General features: G+C 39.9%; 1 protein-coding gene across 1 annotated transcript in view; it reads right to left on the bottom strand.

Moving 5' to 3' along the window:
• TTC29 (tetratricopeptide repeat domain 29) overlaps positions 1–16519 on the bottom strand; it is a gene marked incomplete at both ends in the record, with an annotated part of 123919 nt that overhangs the window by 53395 nt on the left and 54005 nt on the right. The window contains 1 exon segment of the mRNA XM_084267037.1: positions 5978–6069. Coding sequence (XP_084123163.1) covers positions 5978–6069 — 92 coding nt within the window.

Genomic DNA, 16519 nt, shown 5'->3' with positions numbered 1-16519 from the left:
GTTTCACAAAAAATTCCAAAGCCATAGCCAAGTTCTGAGTGATTGAGGAGGGCCCAGCCACTTATCCAGCATGTCACAAGGTAATCTGTGCAAATTCTCCCAGACATTACGGTTCTGATGCATTATTTTAGGAAGATGGTCATCTTTTCTTTGTAAAGATGTTATCCATCCAATCTTAACTGCTTTGTACAAGTCTAGCCTAGACCAGGTAAAAATACAAGTAAAGAAAAAGTGATCAAGCTGTGTAAGCAGATTCTGTTACCAACAGTAATTATTCATGCATTTATGCAATATTTGCTGAACAGGCCTGCCAGGAATTTGCTTGTTTGCTATACACTAGGCAAACAAGTACCCAAAAGTTTGGTGTGAGAGTAAACAGAACCTTACCTTGAGTTATTTTTTTGTTTTTATTTTAATGCCTCTCTCTGCATTGGCTTTTCAAACCGTTTTTCTATGCCCAGTCCTCCTCCAAGGAAGAACCAGTAGAGCTGGAGCAGCATGATTTTGTTCATTAAAAAAAGTACGTTATTGAATTTTGAAGTGCAGGTTTGCCTGGGGTATCCATCATACTGGGTTACAGATTCTCTTCTGTTTGAGAACATTACATGGCAAGAGAAGATTTATCTAGGACTGCTTAAGACAAAGATCACAGAATCACAGTATAGCAAAGATCACAGAATCACAGTATAGTTAACATTGGAAGGCATCCTGTGAAATAATCTCCATCCTCCTCACTCAGAGCAGCTACAGGAGGTCTGTGTCTAGGTGAGTTTTGAGTGATTTTTGAAGGATGAAGACTCCACAACCTCTTCCAGCATTCACTCTTACAATATTTTTATTCTTCCTGTGTCTAAATGGAATCTCATGGATTACAGTGTGTGCCCATTGCCTCAGGCTGAGCACTGCTAAAAAGAGCCTGGCTCCTTCTTTACTGCTGCCTAAGAGGTACAGATACAGTCCCATGTCCCCCCCAAGCCTTCTCTTCTGTGGTCTGAACTGTTCCAGCTCCCTCAGCCTCTCCTCCTAGGACAGATGCTCCCAGTCCCTTAGTCATCTTTGCAGCCCTTTGCTTGACTCCCTCCACTATGTCCGTCTCTCTCTTGTACTGAGGAGCCCAGAACGGGACATGATGCTCCTGGGGTGACCTCACCAGTGCTGAGTAGAGGCAAAGGATCACCTCCCTTGACTTGCTTGCAACGCTCTGCCTAAAACAACCCAGGATCTCTTGGTTGCCCTTGCCATGACCGTACGCTGCTGTCTCATGGGCAACTTCTTATCCAACAGGAGACCCAGGTCCTTCTCTGACAGGCTCCTTTCCATCCAGCCATCCACCAACCTGGGCTGGTGCAGGACTTTGCATTGCCCTTTCCTGAGCTTCACAAGACTGCTATCAGCCCATCTCTACAGCCTGATGAGCTCCCTCTGAATGGTGGTACAACCACCTGCCTGCTGGATCAGCCATTCATTCCTTCCTCCCCGGTTTTTATTGCCTGCAAGACACGCTCAGGGCATGCTTGGTCACACCATCCAGGTCATTAATGAAGATATTAATCAGTATTTGGATCAGTATTGATCCCTGAGTGTGTTACTGGCCTCCCACAGGGCTTCATGCTGCTGCTTGCAACTCTTTGAGGCCAGCAGCTCAGGTAGTTTTCACTCCACTGTCTGTTTGACTATGCTGTACTTCATCAGTTTGTGTATGAAGATGTAACGGGAGACAGTGTCAGGAGCCTCGCTGAAATTGAGAGAAGCAACATCCATTGCTTTCCCTTCATCCACTAAGCCAGTGATCTTATCCTAGAACACTATCAGGTTGCTGAAGCATGATTCCCTATCTTAAAAGCAATCACCTTTTCCTTCACATGTTTGGAAATTACTTCTGGGATTATTCACTCCACCACCTTCTTAGGGATCAGGGTGAGCCTGACCAGCCTGAAGTTTCCTGGATCTTCTCTCTTTAAGACAGAAGTGCTGTCTGCAACCTTCCAGCCCTCAGGAACTTCCCTTAGTTTCAACAACTTTTCAAAGATAATTGAAAGGAGCCTTTCTTTGGCCAGCTCCCTCAACACCCATTTGAAATGTTGCCTGTGCTATTTTCTCATGTCAGAAATACTTTATGATCTATTTTTATCGTTTGTGATATAGTGAAGTGATCATGGAATTCATCCATTTCCACTTAAAACAAGATGGGTTTTATGGAACGGTGGCTCTCCATCTGTGAGACAACCTTACAAAACAATGGATGAAAGCTTCCCAAGTCTCTGTGACTCTCAATCTTGAGTTCAAGACATAAAACACACACATGCAGATTTATGCATCTTACCTGAGACTTTTTAAAGTCCTTAATCCAGAACTGTGATCCCCTCAATTTCTGATGAACTAAACGTCAGAATTCAGTTCTGATTCAGCCCTAGTTGCCATTACTGAAACTTGGTGGGATGAATCCCATGACTGAAGCTCAGGCATTGCTGGCTACAGGCTCTTCAGAAGGGACAGGTAAGGAAGGAGGGGTGGATGGGTTGCTCTCTACATCAAGAAATGTATAGAGTTTGAAGAGCTGTCTCTGAAGAATAGCAACAAGCAGGTTGAAAGGTTATGGGTAAGATTTAGAGATCAAGGCAGCAAATGGAACCTTGTGGTTGGTACTGCTACAGGCTGTCTGGTCTGAGCCTACTGACAAAGCCTTCTTTCTCTAGGTACAAGAGGCATCACACTCGCAGGCTCTTGACTTGTTGAAGGACATCAACCACCCCAACATCTGCTAGAAAAGTTGCACAGTGAGCTGTAGGCAATCTAGGAGAGTCTGTGAATGCACTGAGGATAACTTCTTAAGCCAGATAATAGCCCTACCATGCGGGATGTGACACTGGACCTGTTGGTCACCAATGCAAATGAGTTCATTGCTGATGTCAAGACTGAAGGCAGCCTGGGCTGCAGTGATCATGCACTATTGAGTTCACAGTCCTGAGGGATATGGTACAGGTGAAGAGTGAAGTCAGGACCCTTAATTTTAGGAAAGCAAACTTCCAGGTCTTCAAGGAGTTAGGTGTCATGGCCTCCTGGGAAACTGCCTGCAGGCACAAGGGAGCAAGAACAGAGCTGACAGATCTTTAAGGACACTTTCTCCAAGTGAAGAATTGCTCTTGATTCCCAGGTATAAGAAAGAAGGAAAGGAAGGCAAGAGACCAGCATGGATAAGTAGAGACCTGATATTCAAACAAAAAAGCAAGAAGGAAATACATAGGCAGTGAAACAGAGACAAGTATCCTGGGAAATGTGAAGGGACACTGCCCAGTTGTGTAGGGATGGGGTCAGGAAGGCCAAGACACAGGAGCTGAACTTGGCAAAGAATACAAAGAATAATAAGAAGGGCTTCTACAGGTATGTCAGCCAGAAAAGGAATGCCAAAGAAAGCATAACCTTCTGTGATGAACAAGACTGTCACTAGTAACAACAGATGGGGTGAAGGTCGAGATACTCAATGAGGTTTTTGCTTTAGTCTTCACTGGCTAACTCTCTTCCCACATCTCTTAAATTGAAGGACTGCAAGATGGGGAACGGGGAAGCAAAGTCCCTCACACTGTAAGAGACAATCAGGTTCATGACCACCTGAGGAACCTGAACCTACATAAGTCTATGGGACCTGATGAAGTACACCCTGGAGTCCTGAGGGCATTCACTGGTGTAGTTGCCAAGCCACTCCCCATGATATTTGAAAAGTCATGGCAGTCAGGTGAAGTGCCTGGTGTCTGGAAAAAGGGAAACATTGCACTCATTTTTAAAAAAGGGTAGGAAGGAGGATCCTGGGAATTACTGACCTGTCAGCCTCACCTTTGTGCCTGGGAAGATCATGGAACAGATTCTCTTAGGAGCTATGCTAAGGCATATGGTGGACAGGGAGATGATTCAAGACAGTCAGCATGGCTTTACCAAGAGCAAATGAAGAAGCAGCTTTTTACTGTGAGGGTGACAAAACACTAGAACAGGTTGCACAGAGAGGTGGTAGATGCTCCGTCCCTTGAAACATTCAAGGTCAGGTTGGGCTGGGCTCTGAGCAACCTGATCTAGTTGAAGATGTCCCTGCTCATTGCAGCAGGGATTGGACTAGATGGCCATTAAAGATCCCTTCCAACCCAAACTATTCATGGATTCATAGGTGCTCAGTCTTTTCTACATAAAAGTTTCTTACATGGCTGAAAGGTGCTGAGAATCATGACAATATTTTACAGAACTGAGCAGTTTATGCCTATCGCATTCCAAAAGCTCTTCAAAGCAGGCACCTATGTAAGGTGTTCAATTTGTTTTAATATTCTCAGGGCATAACTACTGGGTGGGTTTTATAAAAAATACCATAGCAGCCATTTTCCAGAGGAAGCGGTTTTGATTGTGTCACTCATGACATGACGTGAACTCATGAGAGTGAGTTCCTCCTTTACTTGAATCAATTGGAATGTTCCTCTCCCAGAAGAATGCCTTAAAGACTAGAGAGTCTTACCACTGTCCCCTTTTATTTCTCTTTACCTACTGGTTTTCCTCTTTTTCAGATTTCTACTACCAGAAAGCAGTGAGACTGTCCTTTCCAAGATAACTAGAGAATGTTCCCAGGAGGTGTGGAGTGCAGACTTGATGCAGAAGAATATCACTAGCCACTCCTTCTTTTGCTCTGCTTTTAGGAAAAGAATATGTGCTGGCATAGTCTTTCAGATCACAGAATCACTAGGTTGGAAAAGAATTCTGAGATCGTTGAGTCCAACTGTACCTGTCCTAAGAGATCAGATGGATCTCCAAATCTGTACCTTCTGAGTAAATAAATGTAGGCACTCTCATTCCTAAATTGCAGATAGAGAAAATGAATATACATGATTTTCTAGGAATGTCCTCTTGGCTGTCTTAGGCCACCCTCTATTCAGACTTCTAAACTTATCCAGACTTTGTACTTTTAAAAGCACAAAGAACCTGTGAATGCTACTGTTAGCTCAGACACCTTGAAAGTCATTGTAAGAGACAGTGTCCCCAGAAATAAATCATTCTTAGGCTTTGAAAGCAGGGCCTGGCATTCCAAGTCTGTTCTGTGGCTTTCTGAACATCTTATCCCATGTGTGTATTTAGGATGCCCAGAATATCAATCTGCATGAAGTACATGAAGAAATGTGGTTGTGACTGGTATCTATACAGTCTGAAAGGCCAAGAGGCAAGGTGTCTAACAAGAATTTGCTGTCCACGCTGGTGACAAGTCCTTGTCCATAAACAGTTTGCCAACCTCTATCATGCATCACATGCACTGAAATCCCCAAAAGCAGGATGAATCAAGGATAAGCTGCAACCTTTACTTAAATCTCTCTTTTTCCCACTTCATATGATAATTGCATTAGATTACTTTATTAGATTACTTTGTAAGAAGTTTGTAAGATTTTTGTAAGAAGTTGAAATATTTTCAAACTAACTCATCAGGAAGAAGATTTTAATACTAGATGCTTGAAAGGAAAATCTTGAAGACAAGCATCTTATCTGCAATGAATTTATATCAAAGTTCCACATACACAAACCAGAAATGCCTCCAATAAATGAAAATGTATAGTTAAGATTACACTGAGACATCTACCAGAGCTTGCTATGTACTTCAAGGTTCTCTGACATTTTACAACCTGGACAATATGCCTGGATTTCTATTTGCCAGTAAGTTCCCTCCCCAACTGGTGGGGAAAAAAAAAATTAAAAAATTTTAAAAAGCCCCTGATATTTGGGAAAAAAAGGGGACATTTTATAGTTTTCAGGTAAAGAAAAGCTTGGATGATACACTTCAAAAAAATGTGTACTGGTTCAAAATAACTTTCGATGAAAGGGTCACTCACTGCAAGAAGGGCACTGCTTAAAATTTAAGCAGTCAGTAATGGGAAGCGACAGACCTCTAACAATTTAAGTCTTTCACAGCTGAATGAATCCACACTGACAGCCAGACAAGGATGCGCTAACCTACCTTACCAGGATCTTGGTTATAGCTGCATATGCTCTGCCCAGGCCAGCAGAATCACAAAGCTCTGTGAAGATTTTTACAGAGGTGTCCAAAAACTGCAAAACAGGAAAAGAAACCCCTGTAAGTACAATGCTAGGAATTCCCACCATTTTCTTGCAGTCTCTGTAGCCATACAAACCACAAAACTCAAGTTTGCCTACCTATCTCTTTCTTCATTAATTAGTTGTAATGGGACTAGGTGTTTGATTGTTACTTACAGGTGTTTGAAACTACTCAGTAATTACAGATTAAAAAGATACAATTTGTGTTTAAATCCCTGTGTTTTGGCACTTTGCAAAAACCAGAGAGCTATTACCCATTTTGCAATACCCATTTCCTTATCCTCAATTCCAAAGATTTTAGGAGGGCGTGCTTTTATGAATTTCTGTTAATTGATACTTAAAGGCAGCACCCTTCGCGTTCACAGCATTATGATACACAACTTAATATTATTTTTCTTCCTTTAAACTGTCACTGCAACAACTTTTCTTAGTACAAATCACATGCACGAAAGGTGAGCAAATGATAGGCTATACATTTAAACTATGTTGGCTCAGAATACCGTGGATAAGGTTATTTTTGTGATCATTTAGCCACACCAGCAATTTGTTACCATTCATTTGGAATGTACCCTGCTCTCATGACCCCTCCCATAACTGAAGGCTTGCAGCTGCTGCATAAAACCATAGGATTGTAATTTAATTTAGCGCTGACATCACGGCTATGGCATAATCTCTCTTTTTATCCATTTTTTTTTCAACGGTGACGATGGGAGAGTGCCTATAAAATTAAATCCTATTCTTTCCTCCCTCCTCTTTGTTGCTTGACCCAACCTATTACACACATGAGAAAACAGGAAATCTCCAAAGACTATCTATGGAAATCCTTTTTGCACATTTCCAAGAAAGGAGTAGTGAATGTCATTTACCAGCTTTGAAGGGGGATGGGAGATGCCCAGAGACACACAACAGCATCCAGCATACCCCAAGATGACTATTTATACTGAGGTAAAGATAGGCCATATTGTATGAAGATTGTCATTGCAAAGCATGTGGTTCACAATAAGACAACTCGAGTGTGCTAATGCTATGGATGTCATCATTGGATAATGCTTATGGATGTCATCACCTACAAATACCTGAAGTGAGGTTCTAGAGAGGTGGGAGATGGTCTCTTCAGCCAGGTGACAGGAGATAGGACAAGGGGAAATGGCCTCAAGCTGTGCCAGAGCAGGTTTAGATTGGACACTAGAAAAAAAATGTTTTACTGAAAGAGCTGTCAGGGCCTGGAACAGGCTGCCCAGGGAGGGGGTTGAGTCACCATCCCTGGATACATTTAAAAAAAGGGTAGATGAGGTGCTCAGGGATATGGTTTAGGATAGGACAGGAACAGTTGCACTTGATGATCTTAAAGGTCTTTTCCAACCTTGTGATTCTGTGATTTCTCTGACTGCTTCCATTGCTCAGATTTCCTAGTTCTTGAAGGAGTTTTACCACATCTAGGAGTATCCCTGGCCCAAGCTCTTAGCTTTTCATTATATAAGGTTATATAAGGTCTGTGCATGCAAAAAGCAGCATTTATTAACCTGCACTGCACCATTTCTTGTCTCTCAAGTACTTCCTTGTCACTTAGGTTCTCACATGCATCTGCATTGCATCCTGTACTTGAAGGTCACTGTCAATTGAGTTATCAATGCATAAGACATGACCCAAAGAGAGTGCAGGCAGCTCAGTTAGGAACTTGTCACATTGGATCAGAACTCGCCCTCAACCGAATGCATATGGAAAGTTGTCAGGGTCTGCTGTGCGTCCTTCCAATCACCCAGGCTGGTAACAGAAATGCACACAAGTGCCCAAGAAACAGTTTTTGGGTTTTCATTTAACTCAGAGGACCCACACTTTTTGTAATAATTGTGTTCATAGCAGAAAACCTGCCATAATAGTGTCAGGTTCTCAAAATTTTATGTACCGGACTGAAAATCATTCTTACGTTAAACTGAGAGCTTGATGCTCCTAGCAACTAGTGGGAAAGATCATTGTATATGCCATTGAGCAAATTAGAATAAGGTACAGTTCTTTCTTCCCCTGAAAAGAAAATGTAAGTTTAAAAAAGGAAAATTATAAACTCTGAATCGATTCTGGCCACAAATTAGTTTTTGACTGTATGTGACCAAGCACACTGACTGTCTCAAAAGTCCTACTTCTGTGAGTCCACAGTGGAAATTCTGGTTAAAAAACCAAGGAAGATAAAAAGCAAAGTCTAACACAGAAATGAATAGTAGGTTTCAATCACTTGTTCTCATTCGTGCAGAATGTGGGAAGGTGGCAGGGTGAAGACTTCAGCTTTGCCTACCACACTGCAGACAACTGTCCCACATGCCATCCACTACCATTTTGGTGCACGAAGAAAAAATAATAGTAATAGAAAAAGTAGTGGGCTTTATGGATCCAAAGTAGAAATTATAAAAATAATCAGGAAGCAGTGTACAATTTCCTTTTCTTTTTTTTTGCTTAGCACTAAAAGCTGGATGCAGATGTGCCTGGAAGGAGGACAGCTGCTGTGGGAGCACCTATTTACACAATCAACTCTCTTCCTGAGTCTTTGTAAGTCTATTTTGGCTCCATTTAGTTACAGCATAAAATTGAACTCCTAAAACCAGAGCCGGTCTTGGTATAGCTCTTGCACTAATTCTCTAGCTAGTGGTGGATTTCATGTTGACCTCCTTTGCTAAGAAGAATATTAGATCTCAGGCCCAGATTTAATTCTGAGTTATCTCAGCATTATGCCAGTGCGACCCTCCAGGTGTCATTTCACTAATATAAAACAGTTGCTCCAGCTCTGCCCCCACGAATTCTCCTCCCCAAAATTTCACCCTTCATTTTTTAATGTTATCACACCTGTATTTGTATACTTCATAAAAACATCTACACACCTCAGACTCAGACAAAAGGACATAGCCTTACATACACATTGATACATCTGGGGATAATGGACAAAAGAGTAAAAAATCGAAGGTATGAATATGTTGAACAAATACTTGTCTATCCAACTCAATTTAAGATTAATGCTATTACAAGCATTTAATTATTTTGCTAAAATACATTACTCTGATAAAACCAAGATGGGGTAATATTGATTTATAATACTATAACTTTTAAAACCACAAAAAACATAGTTCTGCTGTCAGCTTTGCACTTGATATTGTTGTCAAACTTTATTGGAAACACATTAATTCTGATTCCTGAAAATCTAGCTGCCTTTAGTCATTTCACAGCTGGTGAGCAATAAAGATGCTTCTGCCTCATTTACAGATTTTGAACATGAATCAGACAATCAACTGGAACATTAGTCCAGAAGATCACTAGCTAATGATTTCTGACAGGCACTGTGGTAACAGGCGAAGGCCCAGCCTGGCTAGCAGCTTCTGACGATATTTTTCTGGAGCCAGCAATAGGTGTTGGTAGACAGACAATGCAATCGGGTGAGACTATGGGCCTCATACTGCTTAGTACCTCCGAAATACTTTCAGGAAATACCCACCTATCTCTCACAATCACCAAATAATCACTTTCCATACAGTCCAGTGTAAATAAAAGACAATATGCAACATTTGGCAGTTCAGTGTATTCTCTTCAATAGCTCCCCAAGAAATACATATTCAAAACTCCTTCAAGTCTACAGTCTTTATTACCATAATTTGAGTGGTTACATGCCTGTGGCCATCCTGAGCAAGATCAAAGAAGAGTTTCACAATGCAAACCCAGATATAGTCTTATTTTGGCCAAAACAAAGTGCATGAGAGGTTGCACAGCAATTAAAAAAAAAAAAAAGTATTGCTCATGTAATATATTGATTACAATGTGCAGAGCTTATTGATCCCAGGAAAATAATACACCAGTATGAGCTGAATAGCGGGCTACACATCGGTAAATGCCGAACGTATTCAGGCATCATGAACACCCAGGGTAGCAGCAGCACAGCATCCTGTCTGCACGCTCAAAACTAAAGGATGCTAAAATGGGGTGCCATGCTGGGGAAAGAGGGAGTGATCCCTGATTTGCCAGAACTGTCAGTTCTCCCTCTTTTCCCACAACTGGAAGTCAGCAGCTCAGATTCTGCAGATGTGGGTGCTAACTCCTTGCCCTTTTGCACATCCAACAAACTGGACTACACTGTTTGATAAATAAACAGAAAAAAAAAAGTAAACCAGAAACATACAAACTTCTTCACTGTTCCTACAGTGACAGAAAGAATTTGTTTCAAATTGGCCATGCTGGTCTGTCCCAGAACTGCTATTTTGGGGATGTAAATGTGGGTATTGGATAACGCACAACATCGGCAAGCATCTTGGAGCAAGAGAACTGAGGCAAGGGGGATGGGGAGGGATGTGGAAGAATCCACCCAGAAGTCTGGTCAAGTCAAACATTGAAGTGGAGCATCCCTGTTCAAAACCTTGCCCAGGCTCTTGGCTATCACTAACGTGGTGCTTGGCTGACGGTCTCCTTGAAGGAGAACTGCTCCACACTTTCCCCTGCTCTCATGCTTGGCTATCAAGTGCAGCTATTACCTTGATGCTCCATAAACTTGCAAGGCAATACATGCTTTGGGTTACTCATGCTTGCATCTGTTTGAAGGACTAGAGGAGTGAAGACACACATTTCGCTTGCTCCTTAACAGCCTATCAAGATAAGACCTAGGGTTCTTTGCCTGTATCAGGTCTTACTTGTATGCTTTTTGCATAATATTCAGAATATGTATAGTTTGCTTTGATTCTGAACAGATGATATGGAAATACGAGTAACTAATTGAAAAAATTCTTTTCCCTGGAGCAATTTCAAACTTCTGTTGGCTTCCCCAAGGTCAGGAGTTCACCCTGAATATTCCAGTTTGCTGCACAGGAAACGTAAAGGAGACAAAATGTACAGATGATTGAATAAATGCTTTTTTCTTCCCATTCTTTTTTTTTTCTTCATTAGCTTCTGTATTACTCTTCCTAGTTCTGGCCTTTTGTGTCACTAACAGTTATGTTATTTCTGATTCTCAACACAATGTGGCCATTGTTTTATTTACTATTGCTCATGAATGGTTTTATTACAATAATTACTATTTTTTTTTTTAAAATCAGTCAGGTCCTTCTGAGCAAAACCTACACAAACGTCAAAACAAGGTTATTTCAGTTTGTTATGACTGTATAATTTGAAAGCTTTACTGCCAGAGACAGTACTCTAGGAAAGGTTGTTGCAATCTTTATTTAGTATGGGAATGTAATGTTTTCAAACCAGCCATTGTTGACATATTTCTTCAAAATAAAGCATGGCTTAACAGTCTGGAGTGAAGAAGCTTCATCTGTTACCCTTTAACGGCAATATAAGAGGAAAAAACAGTCTATGTATCCTTTCCATCCTGACAGATGTGACAATAGCTGGAAACACTGTGCCTGCCAAGAGCTTTTATCAAGTATGTTATAACAACTAGTAATAAGTGTAAATAATAAATGGCTACGATCTTATGGGAAACGGTGGCAATACTAAACAATTTTTGGTGCTTGCTGATGGGAGTCTGCTAGTCTTGGAATTCCCCGGCTTCCCAGTAGAGTTTTGGCCTGACAATAAACAACAGTTTAATACTTTATCTAATCCCAGCCAGGAGGTAAGTTCAACAGCAAGCTTTTGCAGATGTTCACATCCAATAATCTATCCATAATTGATGAAACAGGGAGGTCAGATGTAATGGTTGCTACTATTCCAGCAACAAATAAATGGTTATTGACAAAACAAGGCAGTGTGGCGCTGAGTGCTGAGCAGTGACAAGCACGAAACAGTGCTGAGACAGAAGTAGTGATGTGAGTACAGCCCTTCATCTTGAGAATTCCTCAATGTGATGTGTGGCACAAGGGCCACTCTGACACATAAGCAGATGGAGGTGACTTGTAAAGGAAAAATGAGATTCTACAAGTACATAAAAGACAAAAGTGAAGGCGGAGAGAAAACAAGGAGAAAGGGGTGGACAGGACGGGAAATTTGGGTAAGTGTAATAATGTGAATTGTTCAGGAATGTTTCTTTTCATAGCAGCGCTGTGATCCAGATGTCTGGACTGCTTTTATCACACCGTTCTGCCTACATGAATGTACCTGGCTGTCAGATTGCTGTAGCCTCCTAAGATATTAATACCATACTATATGCATGTGCATGCTTAAATGCCCATTTCTCCTTAGACAAAACATCTGTAAATATTCTGCTTCATGCTTATTAATAGCTCTAGTCCACCCATGAACAGGTCTTTTTAATTACACTAAGTCTTCCTAGCTAAAACAAACTCTTAAATTTGCATGGAAAAAAAACCTGCAGAGAGAAACTAGGAAAATATACTAAAAACGTAAGTTGGTTAAAATCCATTCTTTTTCTGCATACCTATGTGGAACTTAAGGAAAAGTTCTCATTCAGCTGAAAAACCTCATATTCTTTAAGTTTTAACCCATGTAAGAAATGCAGTAAAAGGATTAATAGACTGTTTTTATTGACTGAATAAAACTTGAGTCATTTACATGCAAATAGATACTCGAAATCTTTTGCACCCATTTCAGCTAAAAGATAGTGTTTTTCCAGGGTCTGCTGTGTAATATTCTAATATGAAAAACAGCAGAATGAAATGGTGGCCATTATTGCTATGTGTAGTCATAAAAAGATTTCAGACAGAAATATTTTAAATATTAATATTACTAAAATCACTTAAAGCACCAAGGAATGTTAAATCGATTTATTTAGAAGTACAATTTATTTCACACTTTGCTACCAATTCTTTTGATCAGCTCTGAAATAATACATAAGCTGAAAGCAAAACAGCAAAACAAATTGCTTCCAGCAACGCAGCAGCAACCTCTAGGTTTTATACTGGCATGCTTCAGTGTTTTAACTTCTCAGATTTATTTATCTACCAACGGATAAATTTTAACTTCCTTAAGACCTGATGCCTGAATTAAGACCTCCTGTCCTCCCAAACTAGCCATGGCTGTTTCCGATCAAGCAAAGTTGTGAAAGCATTTGTTTACACCTGAATATATGAGTTGTCCCTCTAAAGTCAATGGTAATAACCTGATTGAAATTGAAACTTATATTTAATAAGTAAATTTCTATATCTTGAACTACACCAATTTGAGAAACCAATCTAATTTTAAAAGCCTTACTTTATAGATATATTTTTTTAGAGCCTGTTCATTTGAGCTAAACTGTACAAAGGAAAACAAAACCTCCCAGATTATGAATATATTTGCATTTAAATACTGAAATTCCTGAGTTTTTACAGCGTGGATACAAATGTTTCATTTCTCAAAACACATAAGAAGTCTGATTGCAGTAAGTGTATTATCTAGCACAAGTAGAACAGTTTTTCAGCCATTTGCTACGGTCCTGAGTGTAGCATGTGCAGTTTCACTGATGGACATAACTACTGACAGTTCTTCAGATCTCTCACGCTATTGTTTCTCAGATAATATAAGCTGTGGACTAAGACCTGCTGTAACTATCTCTTTGTCTCGATTATTCACAGCATTTAGGTTCCAAACTTTAGCACACCTAAGCTAGAAATCCAATATAGTCTCAAGTCCATAAAATAAATAACCTCTATAACATACAGCTGTACTGCTTTGTCTTTTTTGTTCCTAGCCTGTGGGAATGAAATAAGTGGAAACTTGTATATCAGCAGTTATTTAAAAAAAAGAAAAGTATATTTTATTAGCTACTTAAAAAAAACCCATAGTTTCAACACAAGTAGAAAATATCTGTCTAAATCACATTTTTTAACGGACAGAAGACAGATATTAAAGTTTCAGAAAGCTCAGTCAGGACAAGTGGATTAATTCTAACTTTACATCCATAAAAAAGACACCGTGTAGCTGTGGTCACAACCTGCCTCTTACGTTGCCTGGCAATGTGTAAAGAGCCATCTCCACCAGCTGTACCTAGCAGGTAATTCAAGGAGAATAGCAGAGAGAGTTCCAGTGACACAAAAAGGCAGGACCAGAGTGAAGGCTCTGTGACTGCTCTGCCCTCCATGCCTTGGTGAAAAATAGATGGCAAGATGGTTTTTTTTCCCTTGAAGAGCAGTTTAAGGAGTTTTTATGGTTTTGTCCTATATGCTTCAACATATTAGAGTTAAGCAAACCTATAATTTGCTGCTTTTGAGTTCAAACATAACAGCTAGCAACAATACCATGGAAATAATTCAGAGTCATCCAAAGAATTCTCTTGATCTCAGGATATCTATTGTTATTATTAATGAAGAAGCATATAAATAATCTCATTAATACTGCACTGCAGTCCCCTCCAGTTCTTTTGCAAGCTCCTGCAGAGTGCGTGTGTACAAGGTAGTAACAAAACCTGTGTCTCTGTAACAGATATCTTGAGTCAAAGCCTATAAAAATAGTCTGAAGTTTGGGAAACCACATTTGATATGCTAAATTCAGGCTGTTTAATATAGCTATAATTAAATTAATGCTAGGAAACCACATAAATATATATAAACCCAGCAACTTTCCTACTGTTTGGGAATGAAAAACAAGCATGGAAACAAAACAATGTCCTCCACGCACAGCCCCCAAAATTGGGGTTTTAAACTTTTTGCCACCAACTTGTGTTCAGATTCCTGAGACCACCAGTGGTCAGATAGTCCTAAATTTCTGAAAAAGCTTCATAGATTTATCTGATGGAGCGTGCAGTCAAATCTGGGGCTCAGTGCAGTTGTCCTGCTCTGTTTGGATGCATGCGTGATTAAATTTGAAATTGTAATGGATGAGATGAAAGCCACCCAGTCTTCTGGAACAGGAGACTCCAGAAGAGCAAGGTTGATATCAACAAGTTACTAGAGCATTTCTTTTCATTGTTTCTAAGGGAAAACATGGAAATCTGATAATCCCCTTTGCTTGTGAGTAACTAAGAGATTTCTTACCTATTTAATATTTTTTGTTTCTCATGCTCTATAATTTTTGTATAACTTGACTGCTGTGATTCTGCAGCTGCACTACATTTAAGAGTGTTTTCTTACAAAGGGTATTCCTGTGGTACATCTTGACAAAAACCCAGTTTACTGAGGGGAGTTACCCTGATGTCATTAACCCAGCAAAATGCAATTTGAACCACAGATTCGGAAAGAAAATGATACCAACATTCCAACTGTAGTCAACACCACATCACCAAGGTGCAAATCTGTGTGCTATACAGAGAAGTACTGAAGGAAAATACCATCTCTACATCTCAGGGCTACTCAGAACATTTTTGCCATTTGGGTTTTTTTTAGGATTTTTTTAGGTTTTCAAGAAACTGGTTAAGATAGGAAAATTATAATGTAAATTAAACCAACAGAGAAAATCCTTCCTTCACTAAGAGACTGTTAAATTTCATATCTAAATCAAAAGTTAGATCTCTCTTTCATCCTAAGAATTAAGAGCTAAATTAACAACAAAACCCAAATTGATCATTCACCTCTTTCCTGAAGTTTCAGACCTCCTTTAAGATTCTCAAGATGAATAATTTCTAATTTCCTAATTCCATCAGTATGTGAGTCAGTATATTTTGTCAGGGCAAAGTTCCCTCCCAGTACTAACTGTGCTCACTTAATTCTGTTTGTACTATCTCCACCAATGCCTAGCAGCAGCAGGACCTCTCAGAAAAGAGAAATTTAATCAGGTTCATAATGGGCTCACTAATTCCAGACCTTCAAGACGAAAACCGTCCTGTGTACATAATCCATTGTCGGTGTCAGGATCAATCAGAAGTGCCCACCTTCGAAGATGACTCAGAGTTCTGTCTGGGTTTTTTATTCCTCAGATATGAAAACCAGGAAATTTCTCTCTGAGTACAGTTTTAAGAATAAATTACAAATTGCTTGAATAACAGTGAAGCCTCTAGGAATGATGAGACCTTTTCTTAGTCTGGTATGCTAAAATGTTTTTTTCAAGCGCATGGTGCCATTTGCCAAACTGAAAATGTTACTGTTCATTACTAATGGCTTATTCACTTATATGTGAATAAAGGAAAATCTGACAGATTTAAAAGAAGGAAGTTTGAAATCATTTCCACTGAATAGTACCTTCTGATGTGTTTTGTGAGTCTCCATTTAAGCGTTTCTTTTTGTAGTAACAGTAATGAAAGCTTAAACCTCAACTCAGCGATTGACAGAGAAGAGCCCTGAAGTTCAGCCTTCTAGCAAAGCACTGGAGCTGTAAGCAAATCTTAAATGATGCTCGTTCTTCTCAACTACCTTTCAGGATATTTGGGAGAAAAGAGGAATGACATTCAGTCTGCCTTTTGGAGTTCTTTGACTTGGTAAGATCCTCCGTGATTCACAGAATCACAAGGTTGGAAAAGACCTGTAAGATCACAGAGTCCAACCGTTACTGTCCTATGCTAAACCATATCCCTGAGCATCTCATCCACCCTTTATTTAAACACATCCAGGGATTCATCCAATTTATACATATATATATGGGTGTAATCTATATAATTGGATGT

The sequence above is a fragment of the Gallinula chloropus genome (genome assembly GCF_964237585.1).
Source record: "Gallinula chloropus genome assembly, chromosome: 7".
NCBI lineage: Eukaryota > Metazoa > Chordata > Aves > Gruiformes > Rallidae > Gallinula > Gallinula chloropus.
Note: the sequence above shows the minus strand (reverse complement) of the source record. Positions and strands in the feature narration are given on the sequence as shown.